This window comes from Carcharodon carcharias, chromosome 11, assembly GCF_017639515.1.
Source record: "Carcharodon carcharias isolate sCarCar2 chromosome 11, sCarCar2.pri, whole genome shotgun sequence".
Taxonomy (NCBI): Eukaryota; Metazoa; Chordata; class Chondrichthyes; order Lamniformes; family Lamnidae; genus Carcharodon; species Carcharodon carcharias.
The window spans coordinates 70,786,860-70,810,834 of record NC_054477.1 but is presented as its reverse complement, the minus strand read 5'-3'; the positions used below and the strand labels follow the sequence as shown (position 1 = coordinate 70,810,834).

The following is a 23,975-nucleotide window of genomic DNA, read 5'->3' as shown; positions in this document are numbered from 1 at the left end:
AAAATTAAAACAAAAAAACCAATATTTTAAACATAACAGATTTAGTAGGTAAATAATCGTGTGTGTGATGGTTAACCAATTTGCCAGATATGATATTTGTTATTTAATTAATAGAAAAAAAACAGCCTTGTGAAACATACAACAGATATGTAATGCACGATCCTTAACATTGGGATTAATGCAAACTATTAAAAGAAATTAGATTTGTGTACCAACACTTCAGAATTAACATACAAAATCAGGCAGCTATTAACTGATTTTACACAGTACCAGGAATGCTCAAACCTGAAGAGTTCTTTAGCTTCTAAAAATTGAAGCTGGCCAAACTGTATAAATCCTGCTTGCTGCAGAATTCTTCTGTGCAAACCCTGCATATTATAAACAAAAATGGTTAGTGAAGTATCTATGAACACCATTGAGTAGACATATAGTTAGCTAAAGCCTTACAACAATCAACATGGACTAACGACTGGAGCTAAAATCTTAAAAAACAAACAATTGGAAGAGTTAATTTTTTTTAGATGCAATCACCACAAGCTGTGCATGCATCATCTAGAAATATAAAACCCCATGGATGTTGGTTATGCTCTAATATCTGATCATTAATTATTCATATAAATGTTTTGAAGATTAGCATATTGGGGCTAGTGAGACTTAAAAACATATTTTTCTGCAAGAAGAATACTGCTTCAATCCATAACAAAATCATGCAATAAAAGCCCTCTAACCAAATACTACTGCATCCACCTCAAGTATTTTGCAACGTGCAAAACAAAAGCAATACACTTCATAACATTAGCAAAGTAAATGTGTGATGCAGTTTTATTTTGGTGCATAAATTTTCACCATGCACTGCACTTTTAATATTTCACTCCTAATATATTATTTATTAGTAACTGCCCCTGGGACAAGATGAGAACATAGAGGAGTACTTAGTTCACAAAAAGCATATTTTTTTAAATACACAGACTTGATTAGAGTAAAACAGCTAAACATAATCATAGTTGAAGAGAATATAAATGCACCACATTCACTTTCATATTTCAGCAAGTTTGTAGGAGGCCTGGGGGCAATAACGAACTGCAGCAACGATAAATAGTAAGGCAACATAGATCTGTGTTTGTCACCATGTCAGTAATGGGTGGTTATTGGGGGAAAGCCATGCTTATTTTCCAAAATTGCAATGGGTAGTACTTGATGCAGACGATGAGATATAAGTGGAACAAACAAGAAACATTATAAACCTCTGGCAATAAACAATGAATGACCCAGATAAATATAAGTCCAATATTCACCATTTGAATACATTAAACAAACAATGGTCTTTACATTTAACAGAATAGAGTTAGCAGTTTCCCCGCTTAAAATCCTACTAACCTGGAATTTCTCTTTTGGAATGTTCCGTCGAGCTCCTTTTGTTAGAAGTAGAAGTGCTTCTTCTACTCTTTCGCTGGCCAGAAGATCTTGAATTTGCTTTTCCAAAGGCAAAGGTACCAGGATATGTACTTGTTTACTTGTGGCTAAAATCAGTTTCCCTATTGAGTAACAGACCTAACAAATCAGTCTGCAAATTCAGCTAATATACTGCCAAAAACACAAGTGAATGCAAATAACTAAATAGCATTTTTGTCATGGTCTATGTTGTTCAATTAAGAGAAAATGTAATTCATTCTGATCTAATCTGGACATTCAAGGTTAAACTAAAGATTTGAACTAAAGCAGAAAATACTGGAAAGACTCAGCAGGAAATACAGCATTTGTGGCAAGAGAAAGAGTCAACTTTTCAGGCCACCTGAAACATGAACTGTTGCTCACTCCAAAGATGCTGTCTGACTTGCTGAGTGCTTCCAGCATCCACAGCATTTTGCTTTTGTTCTGAAGATTTGAACAATTATTAAAAAAATCATTAGCTCCAGAAATTGCAAGCTACGTAATAGATATTGGTCAACAACCTCAGGCAATCAGTTATTAGGTATACATTTACCTTTCCAGGTAATTCTGTTTTTGTTTTGGATTTCCAGCATCTGCAATTTTTTGTTTTTATTATTATTATTATTAGGTATACATTGTCCTTTTAAGCCCAAACAGTTGATAAATTGACTAAAATATGCACACTGAACAATTCTCATGCCATATCCTCTACAATGTAATCTTCAACAAGTACCTTCATTTTGCTGTATCTACCAATATAAATATTCATTACTTTGAAAACTCTAGGAACACAGGAGGTGAAACTTTTGCCTGCTCATGACATCATTAGAAACCCAGCTGCTCTTGACTGACTTAACACCACTGGGAAGGAAGTAAATATGGTGCTAAAAGTACAGAAAAACAAATGTAGAAAATACATAGAAAGTGCATATTGAACAACAACAAAGGTAGCTTCTGTTGTGACAAAAGCCTCCAGATTGTTAGATCCTTCCACAGATATACTGTTGATGGAGGAAGGGAAGGGACAGACTGGCTCTTTGGCATTCCCGAAAAGAAGCCCCAGGAATTATGGAGGGATTCCAAGACAAAGCAGTCTGCTTGATTGGCACCCCATCCACCACTTCAACATTCACTCCCTCCACCACAAGTGCACTGTGGCTTCAGTGTATACCACATACTAGATGCCCTCCAGCAACTTGCCGAGCCTCCTTCAACAGCACCCATGACCTCTATCACCTAGAAGGACAAGAACAACAGATGTGTGTGTGGGAACACCACAAGTTCCAAAGTCCCCTCCTAGTCTCACACCATCCTGACTTGGAAATATATCACTGTTCTTTCACTGTTGCTGGGTCAAAATCCTGGAACACATGGGTTGCAACAGTTCAAGAAGGTGGCTCACCATCACCTCATCCAAGTGTTAGGCAATAAATGCTGACCTTCCAAGCAATACCCATTTCCCATGAATGAATGAAAAAAGATTGATCTCAGTCAGTGCCCAAGATGAGATTGCAGCATAGCCTGCAACTGAATGCAATAATCCTGTAACTGCTGCAGACACCTGATGTGTTAAATGTGTCATTCAGGGATCTTGAACAATATGTATTATCCTTGCAAAAAGAAAAATCAATCGCATAATCAGTGTTAAAAATGCGTTGGAGTGGTTGGGGAGGTTGGAGGGGTGGGGTCGGGGAGGAGAAAGAGAGGAAAGGAAAGGAGCGAGAAGGCAGAGCAACTTTCAGATCTTAAAGTGTTTCAACTTCTCAGTGACAGAAACTGATGTGTATTGCTTGATTTTTTGCTAGTATTAAGTGGACCAGAAAAAAAACGAATCCAGAGTATGATTACAAAATAAATCATGAGAGAAGGAAAGAGACATTGGTACAAAAGACAACTTAAGGAATCATGTCAGGATGCATTTCTACAGGAGGTGATTAATATTTGAATGGTCTCCTGGATAGAGCACTGAAGGTAAATACTCAATCCATTCATAAGACAATTAGACGATGTAAAAGCAAAATACTACGGATGCTGTAAATCTAAATTTAAAACAGGAAATGCTGGTTCGAGTCATATGGACTCGAAACATTAACTCTGTTTCTCTCCCCACAGATGCTGCAGACCTGCTGAGTTTTTCCAGCATTTTCTGTTTTTCATTAGATGAGGTAGATGGGCCAAAGACCTCCCCTCATTTATATTTCCTTATCTGCATTAAAAACAAGTTATTGTACCAGCCTATCTCATTTGTACTGATCCTCGTTAAGTATTGTTTTAGTTTATTACTGTGGCATAAGTTGTTCTGGACCCTCAAAAGTTACTCAATCAAGTCCATTCATTGAATGAGCAACTTTCCCCATGTAGAAAAATATCATACGGTGGGGAAAGAGGTAAATTAAATAGCTGCTTGTTGGAGAAAATGTGTTAAAAAGGCTTTTAAAAGAACAAGCGGTGGGCAGAATTAGGGGAGGGAGTTTCAAAGAGTTGAGCTAAGGTGACACTCTCATCTGAAACCACAGCCCTCTTTTTCTCCCTAAATCTCTCTCTCCATGTAAACTCCCCATCCCATATTCACAGCCTTCCCCCCTGACCTTGTCATTCACTTGGTTTTGTTAGCCCCATTGTATCAATTAAAGATAAGACCATGTCTGATCACTTCCTTGCATTACTCACCACTCACATCTCCCTTCCAGGCCTCTTCCACCTACCTCCTGCTGTATCCATCCCTGGAAAACCATCCCCCAATTCAACTTACAACTGCACTTTCAAAATCCGAACTATATCGCATTTGGCTCACTGTTCACCACAACATTTCTGCAGCTACTGATTTACTCAACTGCACCATTATCTCCATCTTTGGTGCCCTAGCTTCCAATTAAACCATTGCTCTTTCCATCTCACCCTGGCATGGCCTTCATCTCCACTCCCTTAAATCCAAGGGCTACATACTTGGAAGGACATGGTAGTTAACTTGATTAAGTATTCACCACCAGATCTGCCTGGACCACCTAAAACATCATCAGATCATGCTCTCATTTGATAAAACTGCTCGCTATTTCAACATCATCCCAGAGTGCAAATACACTAGTTTCTTTTCTCAACTGCATAGAGTCTTCTTAAACCACTCCCTCTGTCCCCTCCTTCAAGTGTAAGAATCTCATGGACTTCTTTGTCAATAAGATTAAGACAATCTGATCAGCTGCCTCTGCTGCGTCCCTCCCTTCAACTAGTCCACCTGGACAAACTTCCTTTAATGCTCCCTCCTGCCCTAGCCCTGAACTTGCATCTTTTTCTAGATCCTCTATCCCCCTCATGCCCCCTCTGAGCTCATCCTGTTCATGAGATCCTCCTCCTGTTCCCTCGATCCTATTCCCACTAAACTGATCAACCAACTGCCCCTCCTGATCTCCATGTTAGCTGCTACTGTAAACAGTTTTCTCTCTTCAGGTGTTATCCCACTCTCCTTTAAAACTGTTGTCTTCACCCCTCTTCCTCCTAAAAAAAAATACTCTTCATCCCACTGAACTTGCAAACTACTGTCCCATCTCCAATCTCCCTTTCCTCTCCAAAGTCCTAGAACATGTTGTCACCTCCCAAATCCATTCCCATCTTTTCCAGAATTCAAGGCTTGAGTTAAACAGTTCTTATCAAAGTCATAAATGACATCCTACGTGATGGTGATAAAAGTAAACCTTCCCTCCACATCCTTCTTGACTTGTCTGCAACCTTTGACAGAGCTGACCATACCATCCTCATCCAATGCCTCTCCACTCTTGTCCAGCTATGCAAGACAGCACTCTCACATGGTTCCATTCCTATCTATCTAATCATAGCCAGAGAATCACTTGCAATGGCTTCTCTTCCTGCTCCACATTGTTACAGAATCACAGAATAGTTACAACACAGGAGGCCATTTGATCCATCATGTCCGTGCTGGATCTCTGAAGGACTAATTCGCCCAATGCCACTCTCCCACCATTTCCCCATAGCCCTGCACATTCTTCCTTTTCGCATAACAATCCAATTCCCTCTTGAATGTCTTGATTGGTCCTGCCTCCACCACACTCTCAGGCAGTGCATTCCAGAATTAAGCACTTGCTTAAAAAGGCTTTCTTGTATCATCATTGCTTCTTTCACCAATTACCTTAAATCTGTGCCCTATTGTTCTTGATCCTTTCATTAATGGAAAGTTTTTCCCCATCTACTCTGTCCAAACCCATCATGATTTTGAATACCTCTATCAAACCTCTCTCAACCTCCTCTTCTCCAAGAAAACAGTTCCAGCTTCTCCAATCTATCCATGGAACCGAAGCTCCTCATCCTTGGAACCATTCTCGTGAATGTTTTCTGTGCTCTCTCTAATGCTTCTACATCCTTCCTAAAGTGTGGCACCTGGAACGCAATACTATATAATAAACCAGTGGTCTATACCAGTTTAACGTAACTTCTTTGCCTTTGAACTGTCTGCCCCTATTAATAAAGCCTAGGATGCTGTATGCTTTATTTACCTCCTCTTGCATTCCTCAAGGGTCTATCCTTGGTTCCCTCCTATTTCTCACCTACATGGTGTCCCTTGGTGACAACATCCAAAGGCACAGCTTTAGTTTTTACATGTATGCTGATAACACCCAGCTCCATCTCAACACCAGCTCTCTTGGCTCCTCCACTGTTGCTAAATTATCAGACTGCTTAGCCCACATCCAGTACTGGGTGTTAATAAGAACCAAGCCAGTTGGTGAAGTTGAAACCAAGACACAGAACTTTTCTTTATAGAGAGTTTATTGACTTTGTTCAGTCTCACAGCTCTCCTCACACCCCCAGTGTTGTGTATCCTAACAATATAATTAACATATCATTAACACTGGATGAACAGAAATTTTCTCCACTTAAATATTGCAAAGACTGAAGAAATTGTTTTAGGTCCCTGAACCAATCTTCATTCACTAACTACTGACTCAATCTCTCTCTTTGGCAACAATTTAGAGATTAAGCCAGCCTGTTTGCAACCGTGGTGTCACGTTTGAACCCAAGGTGAGCTGCTGACTCCATTTTCGCGCCAATGCCAAAAGTACCTATTTCTACCTCCGTAACCATGCCTGACTTTGCCTATCTCAGCTCTTGTGCTGCTGAAACCCTCATTCATATCTTTGTTACCTCTAGATTCAATTATAACAACACACTAATGACTGGCCTCCCACATTCTACCCTCTGTAAACCTAGGGTCACCCAAAAGTCTGCAGCCCATGTCTTAACTCATAGCAAGTCCTGTTCCCTAACATACCCTAAACTTGCTGACCTACATTGGCTCGCAGTCAGACAACATTTTAATTTTAAAATTCCCATCCTAGTTTTCAAATCCCTCCATGGCCTCACCCCTTCCTATCTCTAATCTCAATCAGCCCACAACTCAGATATTTGCATTCGCCTAATTCCAGCCACTTGTGCACCCCCAATTTTAATTGCTCTACCATTGGTGGTCGCAACTTCAGCTACATTGTCCCCAAACTCTGGAATGCCCTACCCACACCTCTCCTCCTCGTTACACCATTCTATTGTGCTTTCTTCCTTTGAGATGCTTCTTAAAACCAACTCCTTTGGCCAAGATTTTGGTCATCTAACCTAATATTTCCTTATGCGGCTAGGGATCATACTGTGTTTTATAATGCTCCTGTGAAGCAACTTGGGACTTTTTGTTAAAGGTGCTATATAAGTTTTGGTGTCATATGACAGTTTCTCCAAGAATCAGAAGCAATACATTACTGAACTTCATAATAGAGGAAAACAATCTTTACAGAACTCAAATTTTGTTCTGAAACTGGTGGCAGTGAAATCTAAGCTCAATGTGTAAATAAAGTTGCAAAATAAGTTAAAATAAGTCACTGTCACTTACCAAGGAGGCTTGCATAGCCTTTGATTTTTGACGTTGGACACAGCTTAAATATGTAGCAGAAAGTGCTCTTCCCCTTACCCTTAACTTTCAAGTTCGTAAAAGAGACATTTTTGAAGCACAATAGAGTAACTTACTAATACTAAAGTAACTGAACCCAAACAAGCCAAAAGGTACTTCCTTTGAATTACCTTCAAAGTCTTGTAGTATGCGGCCATCTCGGAATGGAATAGTCTGCTTCTTTTGCTGGTCGAGCATGCTGTGCACAGTAACAAATTCCTCATCCAGAGCTACCACATAAGGAAAACATACAGCTGCTCCAATCACATTCTCTGACCATTGAACAGGTGCACGTTGGGAGATTCCTGCGGCTGTCACAAACATTCCTGCAAAGGAAAATTTTTTAAAAGAACAGAAATTAATGAGTTGCAATTACCATATCCCCAATGCCTTGCAGCAAATTTGCTGCCTGAATGGTAGGCATTTGTTAATAATTGTAGGACCTACACTATTGAGAATAAAAGTGTTAATTCACACATTTAATTACAAGCAATGTTTCAATCCTTTCCCATTCCCAAGGCTCCTGGCTAGTGCAGATTGTATTAGAGGTGGTTTTCTTTACTCCTCAAAGAAAGGTGCATGAATTTTATCAGCAAAATATGCAAGACCACTTGATGTGCTGCTTTTGTCCATTTGATCAGGATAGCAACCAAGTGTTGCATCTCTCAACAAAGTCAGCTTAGTTCAAAATTGTTTAGTAGAATTACTGGAAAACTCATTTTTAGAAGCACAAAAACACCAAATTATCAGTAATCTTGAGTAACGGTTGATAGAAAAAAAAATGATTTCTGCATGAACTTCTGCAGGTTATTTCCACACGTTAAAAAGTTGATAATATCTTGCAAACCTTAAGTCCAATTCTTGAGTTTGTTTTGCTTGTATACAGGAGTGAAACATTTCGGAAGGGAAAAACGCAACTTTTTCCATTCAGGCCAGCCAACATTTTTTCTTCAAAGGTTGTCTGCAGTAAATTGTGATTGTCCTGCCAAGAAGGCACGAAGAAAACGAAACATCCAAAATAAATTTGTTTCTCTTCCATATTCTTTTGTTTAAATTCTGATTTTTTTTAAAAAAAGGACAAATGGCTGGACTGATAAAATGGCTGCAACTAACATGATTGTAGTTCTGGAAGTTTCTGAGCAGTTTAAAATTGGACAAGGACTAACTCATCAAACTCCTGGAAAATAACACTCCTTGTATTGTATAAACATTCCAGCCAAGCTAATACAAAGGATTAGTAGATGAGACCAGCCAGCTCTGGGAAAAGGCAGAGGTATTGGGGGTCCTCATCTCCAACATTGTGCTAATGGTTCTACAGCTACCTGCTCAAAACACACTGGCCGGGGTTTTCTGGCCCTGTCCCATCGTGGGTGAGGCTGCGCCCCAGCCAGAATTCCATTGACTTGCGGTGGGTCCAGATGATCTCGGCAGCGGGCAGGTGCGGAAAATGCCACCCAACGGGTTTTAATAAGGCCTCATTAGCTGAATGGCTTAACCTGAAATCACCCTATCACATGACCAAGACTTGAGGTGTTTGAATTGCTTTAATTATGCAGCTTTTGAATTCTGTCTTCAGTCACGAACATATGAAATAGAAGTATGCCATTTGGCCCCTCGAGCCTGCTCCGCCATTCAATAAAATCATGGCTGATTTGTGTGTTTCGAATTCCACATTCCCATCTACCCCCAAAAATCTTTGATTCCCTTGCCTAACAAGAATCTATCTACCTCTAACTTAAAATATTTAATGACCCCACCTCCACACCTTCTGAGACAGTGTTCCAAAGTCACACAACCCTCAGAGAAAAAAGCTTCTCTGTCCCAAAAAGGCAACCCCTAATTTTATCACAGTGCGCCCTGACCCTGGACTCGCCCACAAGAGGAAACATCCTTTCCACATTCACCTTGTCAATACCATTCAGCATCTTATATACTTCAATCAAGTCACCCCTCACTCTTCTAAAACTGGGCTTGTTTCCACTGGAGTTATCTAACCTTTCTTCATAAGAAAACCCACTCATTCCAGGTATCAATCTAGTAAACCTCCTCTGAACTGCCTCCAACGTATTTACATCCTTCCTTAAATAAAGAGACCAAAACTACACACAAAAATTGGACATGTGGTCTCACCAATACCCTGAATAACTGAAGCATAACATCCTTATTTTTTATGTTCGATTCCTGTTGTAAAGGATAGCATTCCACTTGCCGCCTTAATTATTTACTATCCCTGCATACTAACTTTTTGTGCCTCATGCACTTGAACACCTAGGTCGCTCTGCACCTTGGAATTCTGCTGCCATTCTCCATTTAAGCAATACTCTGATTTTTTTACTCTACCTGCCAAAGTGAACTTCACATTTTTCTACATTATATTCCATCTGCCAGACTTTTGCCCACTCACTCAACCTACCTTTATCCGTCTGCAACCTCATGCCCTCTTTACAACATATTTTCTTACCTATCTTTGTGTCATCCGCAAACTTAGGTACCATGCCTTCACTCCGCTCATCTAAATTATTGATATAAATTGTAAAAAGTTGAGGCCCCAGCACAGTTGTGGTTTAATCTCAAAAGAGAAAACCAGACCAAAGCTAGCAGCCTGCCTCTGTCTGCCATCTTCCATCAACAAAGCAGTAGCAGAAACAGAGCTCTGTCTAGATTTAAATTGCCTGGCCCTCATCTACACTGTTTTCTACTGGAACATCTGAATTTCTGTACCAGCGCCTACTGTAAAACTGATTCATCTCTACATGCTTCTCCCATCGAGGAAGTCAGCACTACTGGATATCAGTTTGCCAGCTAACTTCTCTGAAGGAATACCCCATTGGACTTTTGATTCTGGACTCAGGCAAAACAATAATTCTTATTTTGTCTCTGATCTTTGCCCTGTACCTCTTTCCCTTATCCCTCTTTTGTTGTGTGTGAATGTACAGGGGTTACAAAGCGACACCTCCTCCCCACGTTGTGTGTGTGTGTATAAAGTAAACTAACCGTCTGATTTTACCCTATCTCAAGTTCGCCATGGGGTTATTAAAAGCAGATTGGATCACTCCAAAAATTGAGGAGTTGGGGAAAATATGCTACCACTTATAAAGAGAGAAATCAAAAATCAAAAACACCTTTTTGTTTACAGACAGGTGGTAAGAAGAGAAATTAGGGCTATGTTAAATTAAACCCCTCCTCCTGTCCATAACAGTAACACTGTCATAGTAATTAGCTCTTGGCATTAGGTGGCACTGTTAAAACGCCTTTCAAAAAACATTAGCCTACTGGCAGATTTGTACTACCAGGAGCTTTACCATTAAATTGTGATACACTTCTAGTATCTTTTATTAAAATAATGTGTTTAGGTAATGAGTGAGATTTTTACTACAAATATGTTACAATGACTGATTTTAATATCACCAATCAGTTCTATGCATCAAAAATGTAGAGCACTTAAATCCTAATACTCCCTGTTTACACAAACTAGCTACATTCTGTCCACTGAATGAGGGAAGTAACTTCAAATACTGCTCTTTGGCATGACGTCCCGGATAATTAGTGAAAAATGCTGACAAAATTTAATCATCTACTTTCATATTTTCCATGACACTTATCTGATTTGCCTTTCTTCTCCCTCCAATACATAAACAGGAACTCCCAAATGAGTTAGTAGAAAATGGTCAAATAATTTAACACCACTTGATGAAAACAAAAACAAATACATACACAAAACTGAAAATCCAATCTCAAATTCTGCAAGCAAAATAAGGTAAAACCACTTAATGTTGTCTTTGGAAATCATGCATGTATTTTCTAGAATCTTGGTTCTGGATTAATAGAATTGGAAAGCAGGGATATTATGTTAAAAACATATAGACCTTTGGTTAGACCACATTGAGTACTGTGCACAGTTCTGGTCTACATATTACAAAAAAAGGATACACAGGCACTGGACAGGATGTAAAAAAGATTTACATCTGGATTTACCTGAACTAAGAGGTTAAAACTATCAGGAGAGGCTCAACAGGCTTGAACTCTTTTCACTAGAAAATGGAAGGCAGAGGGTTGACCTACTAGAGGTCTTTAGAATTATGAAGGGGTTTGAGGGGGGTAAAGGTATGGATATTTCCACTTGTGGGGCTGTCTAAAATTATTCTAAATGCAAGACAGTCACTAATAAATCCAACTGGGAATTTAGGAGACTCTTCTTTATCTTGAGAATGAGGAGAAGGTGGAACCTGCAACCAGCTGCCGAGGTTGAGGTGGATGTACTTAAGGGGAAGCTAGATAAACACTTGAGGCAGAAAATAATAGAAGAGGATGCTAATAGGGTTAGATGAAGTAAGGTGGGAGAAGGCTCAAGTGGACCATAAACATCAGAATAGACCTGTTGCTGTGCTGTAAAGTTCTGTATAACTGTTTTTTAAAAATGCATAAATTTTCAGAGTAGAAGTTATTACAATCATATACATGGAACACAAACACTGCTTTAGCTTTCAAAATACATTTTTTTGTTAGGAAATAGAGATAGTTTAAGTTAGTTATATTGGTATCTGTAGGCATTAGGAATAAGTTTTACTTTAAAGTTTAAATTTGATTGTATTTCTGTGTTAAGAAAGGTCAAATTAAGTTTTAGTTTCACTTTAAAAAGGTGCCTGCATTTCTAATAAGGTTTTTTATGACTAAGCTATGCTAAATAAAGGGTGGAAGAATTGGACTGTTGCCTAGAAACAGGGGTCCAGTGAGGCGGGTCCCTCCCACAGACACACAGAAAAGCTAGAAACAGCAGTTTGTTTTAGAAGCTGTTGGAGTTCAGCGGGTTTTGAAGACAGCTGCCAGGCAGAAGCAGCCCAGGAGACAGATAGTCAGTCCCAAGCTAAGGAAAAGACCCAAAAATCCAGGGGAGTGGAAGTCCCAAGCAGACCTTCTAGTCAAGGGAAGGACAGGAACTTGGAAAAGGTCCCGTTAAGTGAAGTTGAGAGTGAGGGGCAGAAAGGCTCCAAGCTTCAGAATCAAAGAGACAAATGCTGCAAAAAGCAGATTTAAAATTAGAACAGCTTACAAGAGGAAAGAAAGTCCAGAGAGACAACTGAAGGTCTGTAACTCTGCTATGGGCATGTGAAGCAATATGTACTATGGACGGCTGAGTCGTGAGAGAGAGTGCATGGAAGATAGCTTGAATGCATGCGGTGACTCAGGGAACAGCAACATCAGGAGAGTTCAAAACCCTGGAGGTGAACCTTGCAGAAGGCATCTGAGAGAAAGCGCCAGTTTGGGAGAAGATTTCAAGGCGAGGTCTTGGAGAGTGGAGATTGATTATCCTCTTGTGAAAGATGGAGTGCAGTGAGACAGGTCGGTTCACTGTGTGACAATCATCTGGGGGGAGTAGAGGAGAGACCCATAGCATCTGGTTGAGGTGGCATCTGTCACTTAGTTTCAGAGTGTGGTGTGTCTGACCACAGGTGCCTATTGGTACATGGGCAATGTACTTACTGTACACATGAGAGTATAAGATAACTTTTGTAACTTGTTATCCCTACAAATCTGTATATCTGTAAAGGTATAGTTGTAGGTGAAGGAGTATTGTAATATAGTTCATTTTTCTTGTTTAACAAATGTTTTATTCTTTTATTAAAACTTCATCAGCTGACTCCTGAGATTCTGTTCAGTAGTTACTCTCCACGTACCTAAACAAACAAATAAAAGTTAGGATCTATCAAATTGGGTTCCACTCTGGGATCAGGCTTGTTCAGGGATAACATAGGGTGGAGATCATAACATTTTTTAAAAAGCCTTTTTCCCCCAAACAATGAAGCTGTTAAGATAGATGTCATATGGAAAGCACCAATGATTTGCTTATAGATGCCAGGAAAGGTCTTACAGTATGGAAGTCAATAAAGATTTGCAGCCAAAGATAACCAAGATTTTGAAACTTTTCATCTTTATTTCTCAAGGTCCAATACACCACACACCATTCTCAAGATGACTGATGTGTAACCTGCGACAGGAATATGGCAGTACATTTCAATAACCAGCAAGTAAACGACGATCTCCCAGAAGGAAGAGAGAAGAAAAATTAAACAAGTACTTGATTGGCCAAACTGGGAACTCGTGTGTAAGTATTTCCATTAAAGAAAGCTGGAAATTCAATCATCAATCCCCTTCTCTTATTGATAATCTCATTAAAGTCAAGGGTTTCCTTCAAAGCCCACTTAATGTCACTAAATGATCTTCTGCCTATCCCTTCAGCAGCTATAACGTGCATTAAATGCAGCCAACATCGTTCTGGAATTAGGTGCCTCATTTTGCAGTGTATCTGCTTCAGCCCAAATTAGTGTTGCATTCAGTCTTTTTGACTAAAATCTCCCATTTTTTGGCATGGGGTGGGGAGAAAAAGAGGTGGGGGGTAGGGGAGGAGTAGTGCGCAAGTACACAGCAAGCAGGCAGAGTGAGAAATCTCTAGATTACTGTAGACAATGTTTTCACCTGACTAGATATCTAGATGCTTCCAGTGTAACCATTAAAGTCAAGATGATATGGTTAGTATTGTTATGGTGAAGAATTACAAACAGATTCCCTAAAATATATTGAGGATTGGGACAAAAAAAAAAAAGCTGCCACAAAGCTTCTGCCTGCAACAGATGGTTTTTGGTATTGCTACGGCGGAAGCAACTTTCTCATTTTGTATCCCCACATCACATGCTAAAGTCAATGAGTCAATGTCGATTAATTAAAAGCTCTTGAATCATTCCTCATTTATATCTTTACTGCTGTAGGCATCATAGTCTCACCTCATCATATTTATGGTCACATTGATTGTAATGTGTTGCTGAAAGACGCACTTCTGTATTCTTCAATGATTGAAAGGCTGAACATCACTTGTCACATTTGCAGCTAAATAGACAATTGCTCAAAGCTGACTCCCTTTTGTCTGAGATAACGATCCATTATCAGCATAAACATTTATTTTGCCTGGACAATTCTCAGAACCGCCAAGAAGTTGATATCATCCAAGGGTTATTGTTGCTTTTGTATGTCATCGAATATAGGCTCCTGAATTGCATCCGTTTGCAGATTTACCAGCCCAATTAGTACATAAGCTGACACACTAGAAGTGTGCACAGGAATGAATAAAAAGAAAATATTCCACAGCCTTTCTGGCTGGTCTTAAAACTAATACATCTTTCTTGAATACCTACCCAATTATCCCTTTCACTTCCACCACCCAACCGCACACCTCAAACTAATCCACCACCTTCTGCATAAAAGTAATTAAAACAAAACTGCCTAGACCTACCTTGCTCTTTTTCTCCACTTATTTCCCATAACCTGAAGTTAAGAGATTTGTTTAGTGAGAGTTGGTAAAACAGACTAAACTCATCTGCATGGCTTAGCTTGATGTGGTGACAATTTTCAGCCATTTTTAGCATCACACACTACGAAATCTTCAATTTTGGCTTCCAACCCACTCAACAGCACAAAGGTCACATTGGTCAAGATCACAAACGATATCCTGTCCAACTGTAGCTCAGTATTGTTCCTCATACTTCAGCTTGTTTCTGCTTATTTAGCCTTGTTAATATTGCATCTTCTGCAGTTCAACTTTGTGACATTGCTTTCTTGGGTTTCCAATTTTACCTGTTGCAACATCAACATATCTCTCTTAAATGTTCTTCCCCCTGCAGCCCACAATGCGCCTCGCAGAGCTCCATTCTCTTTCATCTTATTTGAATGTTACTTCAACATCATTCAGGAGTACAGGTCAGGATCCAGCAGCATTAACATTCAGTTTTATCTTTTCGACTCTATCAATTCCAATCTATTATATTGGGAACTGCTATTGACATCAAGACAAGGATGACCAGATTTCTGCCAATTTAATATTATCAAAACTTAAGCCAGCCTCTTAAGTTTCCCATCAGCACCTATCATGCCTCCATCACCATAAGTTAAATCCAAACAACCACATTACTGTTCTATTCAGAAAACTGTTATGGTTTACAGATTAGCTGCTGAAGGGTATTGAGACACAACTGACAGTTCATCAAATCCATTGACCTGAAACATTAATTCTTCCTCCATAGGTGCTGTCTGAGCTGTAGTATTTCCAGCATTTGTTTATTTAAGATTTCCAGCATCCACATTATTTTGCTTTATTAGACATGCATTGTAGAATCATCTAGAAAAAGCAGTTTAGTAGAGAATCACAGCATGACACTGGAACAGGCAATCCTCTGTCTTAACAAATTTATCTTTTTTGGGGGGTAGACATTGTGTTTCTTCATTTTTGAAAAGCCTTTTGAGAAAGTGTTGCATAGAAGATTACCAAGTAGTTCTTGTAGAACTGACAAGCAGATTTTAGGTTAGATAGTGAATCAGTTGCATTCACACAGAGGTCAGATAATAATGATAGTAACCGCGTGTGGGGAGCAGTCACTAGTACAATTCAGCTAGGATCCACATTAGATTTATTGTCTTTATTAATGATCTGAGTGGAGACAAAGTAGTGGTCACAAATTTGCTAATGTCATCAAAACCCATGCAACAGTGAGAAATTTTGGGGAAAAGAATTAGTCCACAGGTGGATCTAGATGGATTTAGGGCATAGGTTAAAGTTTGGTAGATGACTATCAAATGTAGGCAATGCTGCTGTATGATAGGTATATATAAACTACAAACAGATGCCAATTCAATACTGTGGAGTAGAAAAAACAAACTGCAAGCCATAGTTCATTAAAAAACTGAAAGTCCATAGCCAGTATCTCTCAACTGCAACTCATGCGAATAGGCTGCTTCAGTATATAGTTCAATTAAGTATAAAAACTAGAAGTACAGTTCTTATTGTGTACAAGGCCTTGCTAGGGCCATAACGATATTACTATGGCTAGTTTCTCACTTAGTGAGGGATACTGGGATCTTGATCTTGGAAAAGGTTCAGAAGTGGACCACTTGATGGATACTTAGTTCAGTCATCAGGATAGGCTTAGGAGAACAGGAGCGGAGTGGGATGGGAAGGGGGAAGGTAGTCAAGTCTGGTAAAATACATTGAGAGTTATCATTTAGGCCTTTGAAGTAATTAAGGAATTATATTCTGTCCAAGTGTACAAATTATGTGAGCTAGATAGGCAGGGGAGGACAAGGAGGCATCAGTTCAAGTTACAAAAACAGTTAGGTGAGACTTTTTTTGCGGCAGGTCTTCAATCTCTGAAGCAGTGTGTCATAACATGAGGAGAGAGTGGATTTGCTGCAGTTAAGTTCCAGCTAGTGGAAGATAACGCAAGTTATCAAAGTTAGGTAGTTAGTTAAGACTAGTAATACAAATCAATGGTCTCCAAAATCTTGCTTGATTACAGTCAGGGGTTGAAGAGGAATTGCCCACTGATTTTTCTGACTGATGTCAGATTTCTTAGTTCATTTGCCTATCCCAGGCAAGTATAATGATCAAGGGCAGTGCTGATAATATGTTTGGCAGTTGCAGCATATAGGGATAGGACAAGCTTAATGGATCAGTTAGTCTTTTTTTCCCCTACACATTCATGTTCAAAGTCAGCTTCTTCCTCCACGTCCGATCCATTTCTAAGGCTGGTCTCTTAATTTTAAAGTGTAGTCACTTTCTGCTCCGAACTTTCCTTCACTTGTACAAAGACAGGAATACAAATTGATAGAGGCTCCTTTGCTTTTCAGTTCGTCTGGGAGAACCTGATGCTGATACTGAATGGAACAACTTGATTTTCTAGCAGTGACTTCCCTCATTATGAAAATAACACAGTAATCTTCCACTCACTTGAGTAAGTAAAGCAAGAATAGGACAGGAAACAATGTAGGCTCCACACAAACTGTAAAAACAAAAATCTTGGCAATAAAAGGAGACAAATACCGAAATGAAAGCTCAGAAAATAAAATCACCTCAAAAGAACAGACAGCCACTAAATACATCCACGGATATGGCTAAAAACATGAGGAAATATTGAGGATTGGCATTTCCAAGTTTTTGCAATGACTCTGCCTCAACACTACAACTTACCTATACAAAATCCTACTCTCCCACAGTCCCTGTACTGCCCACGCAAACTGACTCCACTAGCTCTCCATGCCCCAAAACAACTTCATTTTCTAGTCTCCATGGTCTCACTCCACCCTATCCCAGTGATCTTCTCTAGACCTGCATTCCAAATGCACTCTTTGATCCTATACCCCAACCGATTTACGTCTGGCTTCCTATTCTCTCTAAGCGACCATTGGTAACTGCTCCTATCTACTGCAGAAAATCCATCACAATCACTCTGCCTTGCTACCCACTTCCTCATTTCAAAAGTCTCCCTTTCCCCGCACCCCCTCCCAACCCCCATCATTTCCTTTATCTTCCTAATACAAAAGCAAAACATTACAGACGCTGGAAAGCTGAACAAAAAACAGAAAATACTGGAAACACTCAGCAGGTCAAGCAACATCTGTGGAGAGAATAGGAGGTCACCATAACTCAGTTTCTCTCTCCACAGATGCTGTGCAACCTGCTAAGTACTTTCAGCCTGTTCTGATTTAGAGTCATAGTTAGCTGTACACAAATTAGTTGTTACGTTTCCTACATTAGTGACGACACTTCAAAATGTACTTCATTGGCTTTGAAGTGCTTTGAATCATCCAGTAGTGATGAAAAGAACTATATAAATGCAAGTCTTTTCTTTTTGCCTTCATTGTAAAGTAGTAAGACATCTTTCTGAACGGAACTAGTGCTATGGAAATACAACAGTCATTGACAAAGTTTTTCCTCATTTACCAGCCATATCAACAGATGTATATTCTTCTGTAATCTGAGAAACCTATTCAATTTTCCAAATTTAATGACTGCAGCTGAGCTCTTATCCACCTCTCACTTTAATTCGTTAATCGTAAAAGAAAATTTCAGCTTGTTTTCACATTCAAAGAAACTATGATTGAAATCAGTGTTCTACACTGAATGGCATTCCAATCATGATCAAGAAAGCCTTAAAACTTAATCAAAGCCAATTACATGGATATGGCGATGGGAGGGTGGGGAGGTAAGAGAGCTGGCTAAGGTTGATTGGTAAAAAGACAAAGGTACAATGGTTAATAAACTGTGGGAAACACGTAAAGAAACAATTCAAAATGTTCAACAAAAATATATTCCACTGAAAGACAAAAACTCTGAGTAAGATCCATCTGTGGTTTACGAAGGTGGTGTAGCATAGTATTAGATTAAAAGGAGAGGCTTATAATGTTGCAACAAATAGTAGCAAGTCTGAGAATTGACAGTGTTTTAGAAACCAGCAAAGGACCACCAAGAAGTTGGTAGAATAGGGAAAAAAATAGGAGCATTAACTAGCCAGGAATATAAAAACAGATTGGAAGAGCTTTTACAAGTATATGGGGAGGCAGTACCGTAGACGACTGATCCAGAGGCCCAGGCTCATGCTCTGGGGGCACGCACTCACATACCACCACAGCAGCTGCTGGAATTTAAATTCAATTAGTAAATCTGGAATTGAAAGCTAGTCTAATGGTGACCACGAAACTATTGTCGATTGTTGCAAAAAATGATCAGGTTCACTAATACCCCTTAGAGAAGAAAATCTGCCATCCTTGCCTGGTCTGGCCTACATGTGACTCCAGAGCCACAGCAACATGGCTGGCTCTCAACTGCCCTCTGAAATGGCCCAGCAAGCCACTTAGTTGTATCAAACCACCACAAAGTCTAAAATGAATGAAACCGGACTGACCACCCAGCTTCAACCTAGGCACTGGAAACAATAATGGCACACCCAACCCTGCTGACCCTGCAAAGTCCTCCTAACTAATATCTGGGGGCTTGGGCCAAATTTGGGAGAGCTGTCCCACAGACTAAACAAGCCAAAACTTACATAATCATACTCAACGGAATGATACCTTACAGACACCACGATCACCGTGCCTGGGTGTCTGTCCAACCAACAGGACAGACCCACCAGAAGTGGTGGCACAGTGTTATACAGTCGGGAGACAGTTGCCCTGGGAGTCCTCAACATCAACGTTGGGCCCCATGAAATCTCATGACATCAGGTCAGACAGGAGCAAGGCAACCTCCTGATAAAAGCAAAATACTGTGGATGCTGGAAATCTGAAATAAAAACAGGAAATGCTGGAAAAACTCAGCAGGTCTGACAGCATCTGTGGAGAGAGAAACAGAGTTAATGTTGAGTCTGTATGACTAATCTTCAGAGCTCTGAAGCACTAACGCTCAATTCCGGTTTTGCCAGGGCCACTCAGCTCCACTAACACTCAAGAAGCTTGACACCATCCAGGAAAAAGCAGCCCGCTTGATTGGCACACCATCCACCACCTTAAACATTCATTCCCTCCACCACCAATGCATTATGGCAACATTGTGTACCGTCCACAAGATGTACCGCAGCAACTTACCAAGGCTCCTTCAACAGCACCATCCAAATCTGCAACCTTTAGCACCTCAAAGGGCAAAGGCAGATGCATGGGAACACCACCACCTGCAAGTCCCCCTCCAAGCCATGCACCATCCTGACTTTGAACTATATCGCCATTCCCTTACTGTTGTTGGTTCAAAATCTTAGAACTTCCAGCACTGTGGGTGTTCCTACAACATATTGATTGCAGCAGTTCAAGGCAGCAGCACACCGCCACCTTCTCAAGGGCAATTAGGAATGGGCAATAAATGCTGGCCTAGCCAGTGACACTCATATCCCATGAATGAATAGAAAAAAATAAACTGGAATAAATAAAAAAGAAGAGAGTAGCTAAAGAAAGAATTGGAGTCTTGAAAACAGAGATAAGAGAAATTATTATTGGGAATGAGGAAATGGCTGAGACACAGACAAAACATTTGTGTAGTCTTCCAAAGTAAAAGACACAAGTTACATACCAGAAATTGAGGGTAACCTAGGTGCAAATAAGTGAGGATATTAAGGTAATTAATGTCAGCAGAGAAGACATAATGGAGAAGCTCAAGGGACTAAAAATCCAACAAATCCCCAGGCCCTGAAAGCCTACCTCTTAGGGTTCTAAAATAGACAGCTGCAGAGATAGTCGTCGTGTTTTCCAATGTCCCCAAGATTCTGGAATGGTCCCAGCAGATTGGAAATTAGCAAAGTCAACACTACTTTTCAAGAAAGGAGGGGGAGAGAAAACAGGGAACTACAGGTCAATTAGCCTGACATCAGTCATCAGGAAAGGGCTGGAACCTATTAAGGAAGTCTTAACAATGCACTTAGAATAGCATAGTATGATTAGAAGCCAACAGGGTTATACGAAATGGAAATCCTGTTTGGCGAATTTATTAGAATGTTTTTGAGGGTGTTAACTAGTAGGGTAGATAAAGAGGAACCAGTAATGTAGTATATTTGGATTTCCAAAAGGCATTCGATAAGGTGCCACACAAAAGGTTAATATGCAAGATAATGGTGCATGGAGTTGGGGGTGATTTATCAGCATAGATAGAGGATTGGTTAATGGACAGGAAGCAGAAAGTAAGTATAAATGGGCATTTTCAAGTAGACAGGCTATGACAAGTGGAGCGCTGTAAGGGTTAGTGCTAGGGCCTCCGCTATTAGTCTCTACTAATGACTTAGACACAGAGACAGAGGGTAATGTGCCCAAGTTTGTTGACGACACAAAGCTTGGTTTGAATGCAAGCTGTGAAGAGGACAAACAGGTTGCAAAGAGATATAGACAGGTAAAGTGAGTGGGCAACAAGATGTCAGATGGAGTATAATGTGGGTAAGTGTGAAGTTATTCACTTTAGACACAATAATAGAAAAGCAGAATATTTTAAAAAATGCATGAAACTTGTAAACATTGATGTTCGGAGAGACTTGGGTGTAGTCGTACAAAAAACACAAAAAGTCAGCATGCAGGTACAGCAAGCAATTAGGAAAGCAAATGGTATGTTGGCTTTTATAGCAAGAGGATTTGAGTACAAGAATAAAGAAGTCTTGCTACAATCTTATGGAGCTTTGATAATATCACATCTGGAATACGGTGTGCAAGTTTGGTTTCCATGTTTAAGATTTAAGGAATTGGAGGTAGTACAGTGAAGGTTCACTAGATTGGTCCCTGGGAAAAGAGGGTTGTCTTATGAGGAAGGGCTGAGTAAATTGGGTCTATATTCTCGGCAGTTTAAAAGAATGAAAGGTGATCTCATTGAAACATTCAAGATTATGATGGGGCTTAGCAGGGTAGATACTGAGACATTATTTCCCCAGACTGGGGAACCTAGAACAAGGGGTGAGTTTCAGGATAAAGAGCCGATTATTTGAACTGACTTTGAGAGAAATTTCTTCACTCAAAGGACTGTGAAGCTTTGGAAAATTCTATCCCAGAGGCTGGCCATGATTGAATATATTTAGGCTTTGGTCTCATAGGAAATCGAGGAATATGGGGAGTGGGTGAGAAAGTGGAATTGAAGCCCAAGCTCAGCCACGATCATCCTGAATGGTGGAGCAGGCTCAATGGGCTGTATGGGCTTCTGTTCCTATATCTTTTGTCCTTATGTTCTTAATCAGAGACTGGACAAAAGGATCAAGCATACAGCAACTAGCTACTTCCACAGATGGCACAAAAATCAAGTAGCACAATGACAAGAGCTTAGCTTTTTACCCCCATGGAATTCTTTCCACAGAAAATTACTAAATTCACAAGAAACATTTATAATTCATTGCATACATTATACAAGCAGTCCCATACTTTAGTGCAGAAATAGGAAAGCCTACAAATAGTTAAATAAAGTGGGACAACTCTGAACAATTAAACGATAGCATAGAATGAGAATGATATTGAACAGAAACTTCACTTGACCTAGTCCTCTACAGAAAAATCATTTAGCTGATGGATTTCAAAAATTACATTGAGTGTAGATCCCAGATTTTTCCAGGAGTTTTATTAAAAATTGCTGGATCCTTTGTATCAATATGTTACATGTCTCAAAGTTTCCCTCAGATCATTTAAAGATTAGTATACTAGTTGAAATGTTAAACAATATTTTGCACAATGTGATTTGCCATTTTTCTATAGTTTACTTTTTCTAATATTCCTCAACATACACTGAACCTTTTAGCATGCTTTTTTACACTACAAATGAATAGAAAATAGAAAAAAAATCTAAAAACATGTTTTACTCAACCTACGGAGTTTTATCAATTAAACTAATATGTGACTCAGCAACTATTCTGAATAATTTTTTGAGCAACTATTTATTAGGGTCTTGCAGGGCAGCACTAATTAATCAAGCGTTCATTATTAATTGGATCTATTTTAAACATAATACCTTAAAACATAATTCAAATACCTATGCAGCTATACAAGTTCCAGAGAAATCAGTTTTGAGCCTTGCATGACAAAATTGTCCCAAAACTTTGTCACATAAACAACAAAATATTCTTTGTACCTTGTAGATTTAACTACATAGAACAGGACCACAGCCATTTCCGGTCCACCCAGTATTTAAAACATGTTACAGAGTTAATATGCAACGGCACATTTCAGCAGAAGGTTTTCTTTAGACAGGAGAGATAGTGGAGGTTGCAAACGAATATGTTATCCACTTTGGAACAAAAAAACATTTGCCAGCATTATAAGTGTAATGAACCACAATTACACATCTTTTGCTTTACTATATAAACTCTGCATTTGATTAATTGATGAATTTGAACATGAGATGCACTTAAAATTCTGTCCACACTTTTAACACAAATACATCAGACTATGAATCTCTACACAAGGAGTATGCAACAAAGAGGAATAAATCTACAGAAAAAAAAATCTGATGTGCAAGAATTATAGAGTGGTGATATGAAGGGAACTTTAATTATCTAAATATTGATTGGAATAATGTTAGAATAGAAGGAAAGGAGAAAGGATTTATGAAATGTATTCAGGAGAACTTCTTTGACCAGTGCGTTCTTGGTCCAACTAGAAAGCAGGCACTGCTGGATCTGGTGGGTAATGAGGTGGGCCAAATGAACCAAGTGTCTGTGGGGGAACAGTTGGATGAGACTGATCAATGTAGCATAAGGTTTAAATTAATAATGAAGAAGAACCAGGAACAATCCAATGTAGAACTTCTAAATCGGAGAGGACTAACTTCAAGGTGATGTGAGGGGGAACTAACCAGGGTAAAATAAAATGATAACTAATATAAGGGAGCCTAAAAATCTTCTACCGGCATGTAAATAGTAAGTGGGTAGTAAAGCAGGGTGGGTCCTACCAGAGAGAGAGGGCGAGATATGCTTAGAAACAAAGGGCAAGGCTGGAATGTTTAATGAGTACTTTGTGTTGGTGGTTATCAAAGAGGAAGCTAAGCTGGTAGAGGTAATGGGTGGGATGAAAATTGAGACAGGATCTTTTGGAAAGGCAGGCTGTGCCATAATCTTCTAAACTTCCCTAGATACAGGGGTGGTGCCAGAGGATTGGAAAGTAGCAAATGTGGCACCCTAATTCAAGAAAGGGTGCAAGGGCATTTCTAGTTACTACAGACTGGTCAGTTTCAGTGGTCGGCAAGGTTTTAGAAACAATAATTGAGGAACAAACAAAAATCAACAGCACTTTGAATTATTTAAGGAGAGCCAGCACAGATTTGTAAAAGGCA

The 23,975-nt window shown here is 39.5% G+C and overlaps 1 protein-coding gene across 8 annotated transcripts in view; it reads right to left on the bottom strand.

Annotated features, from left to right (window-relative positions):
• The window catches only part of tgfbrap1 (transforming growth factor, beta receptor associated protein 1), a 96,138-nt gene that overhangs the window by 51,114 nt on the left and 21,049 nt on the right, over positions 1-23,975 (bottom strand). For all 8 annotated transcript variants that reach the window (XM_041199389.1, XM_041199391.1, XM_041199395.1 and 5 more), the window contains 3 exons: positions 7,507-7,701; positions 1,378-1,535; positions 286-368 (listed from right to left, as the gene is read on the bottom strand). In XM_041199389.1, coding sequence (XP_041055323.1) covers positions 286-368; positions 1,378-1,535; positions 7,507-7,701 — 436 coding nt within the window. The remainder of the gene's footprint in view (positions 1-285; positions 369-1,377; positions 1,536-7,506; positions 7,702-23,975) is intronic.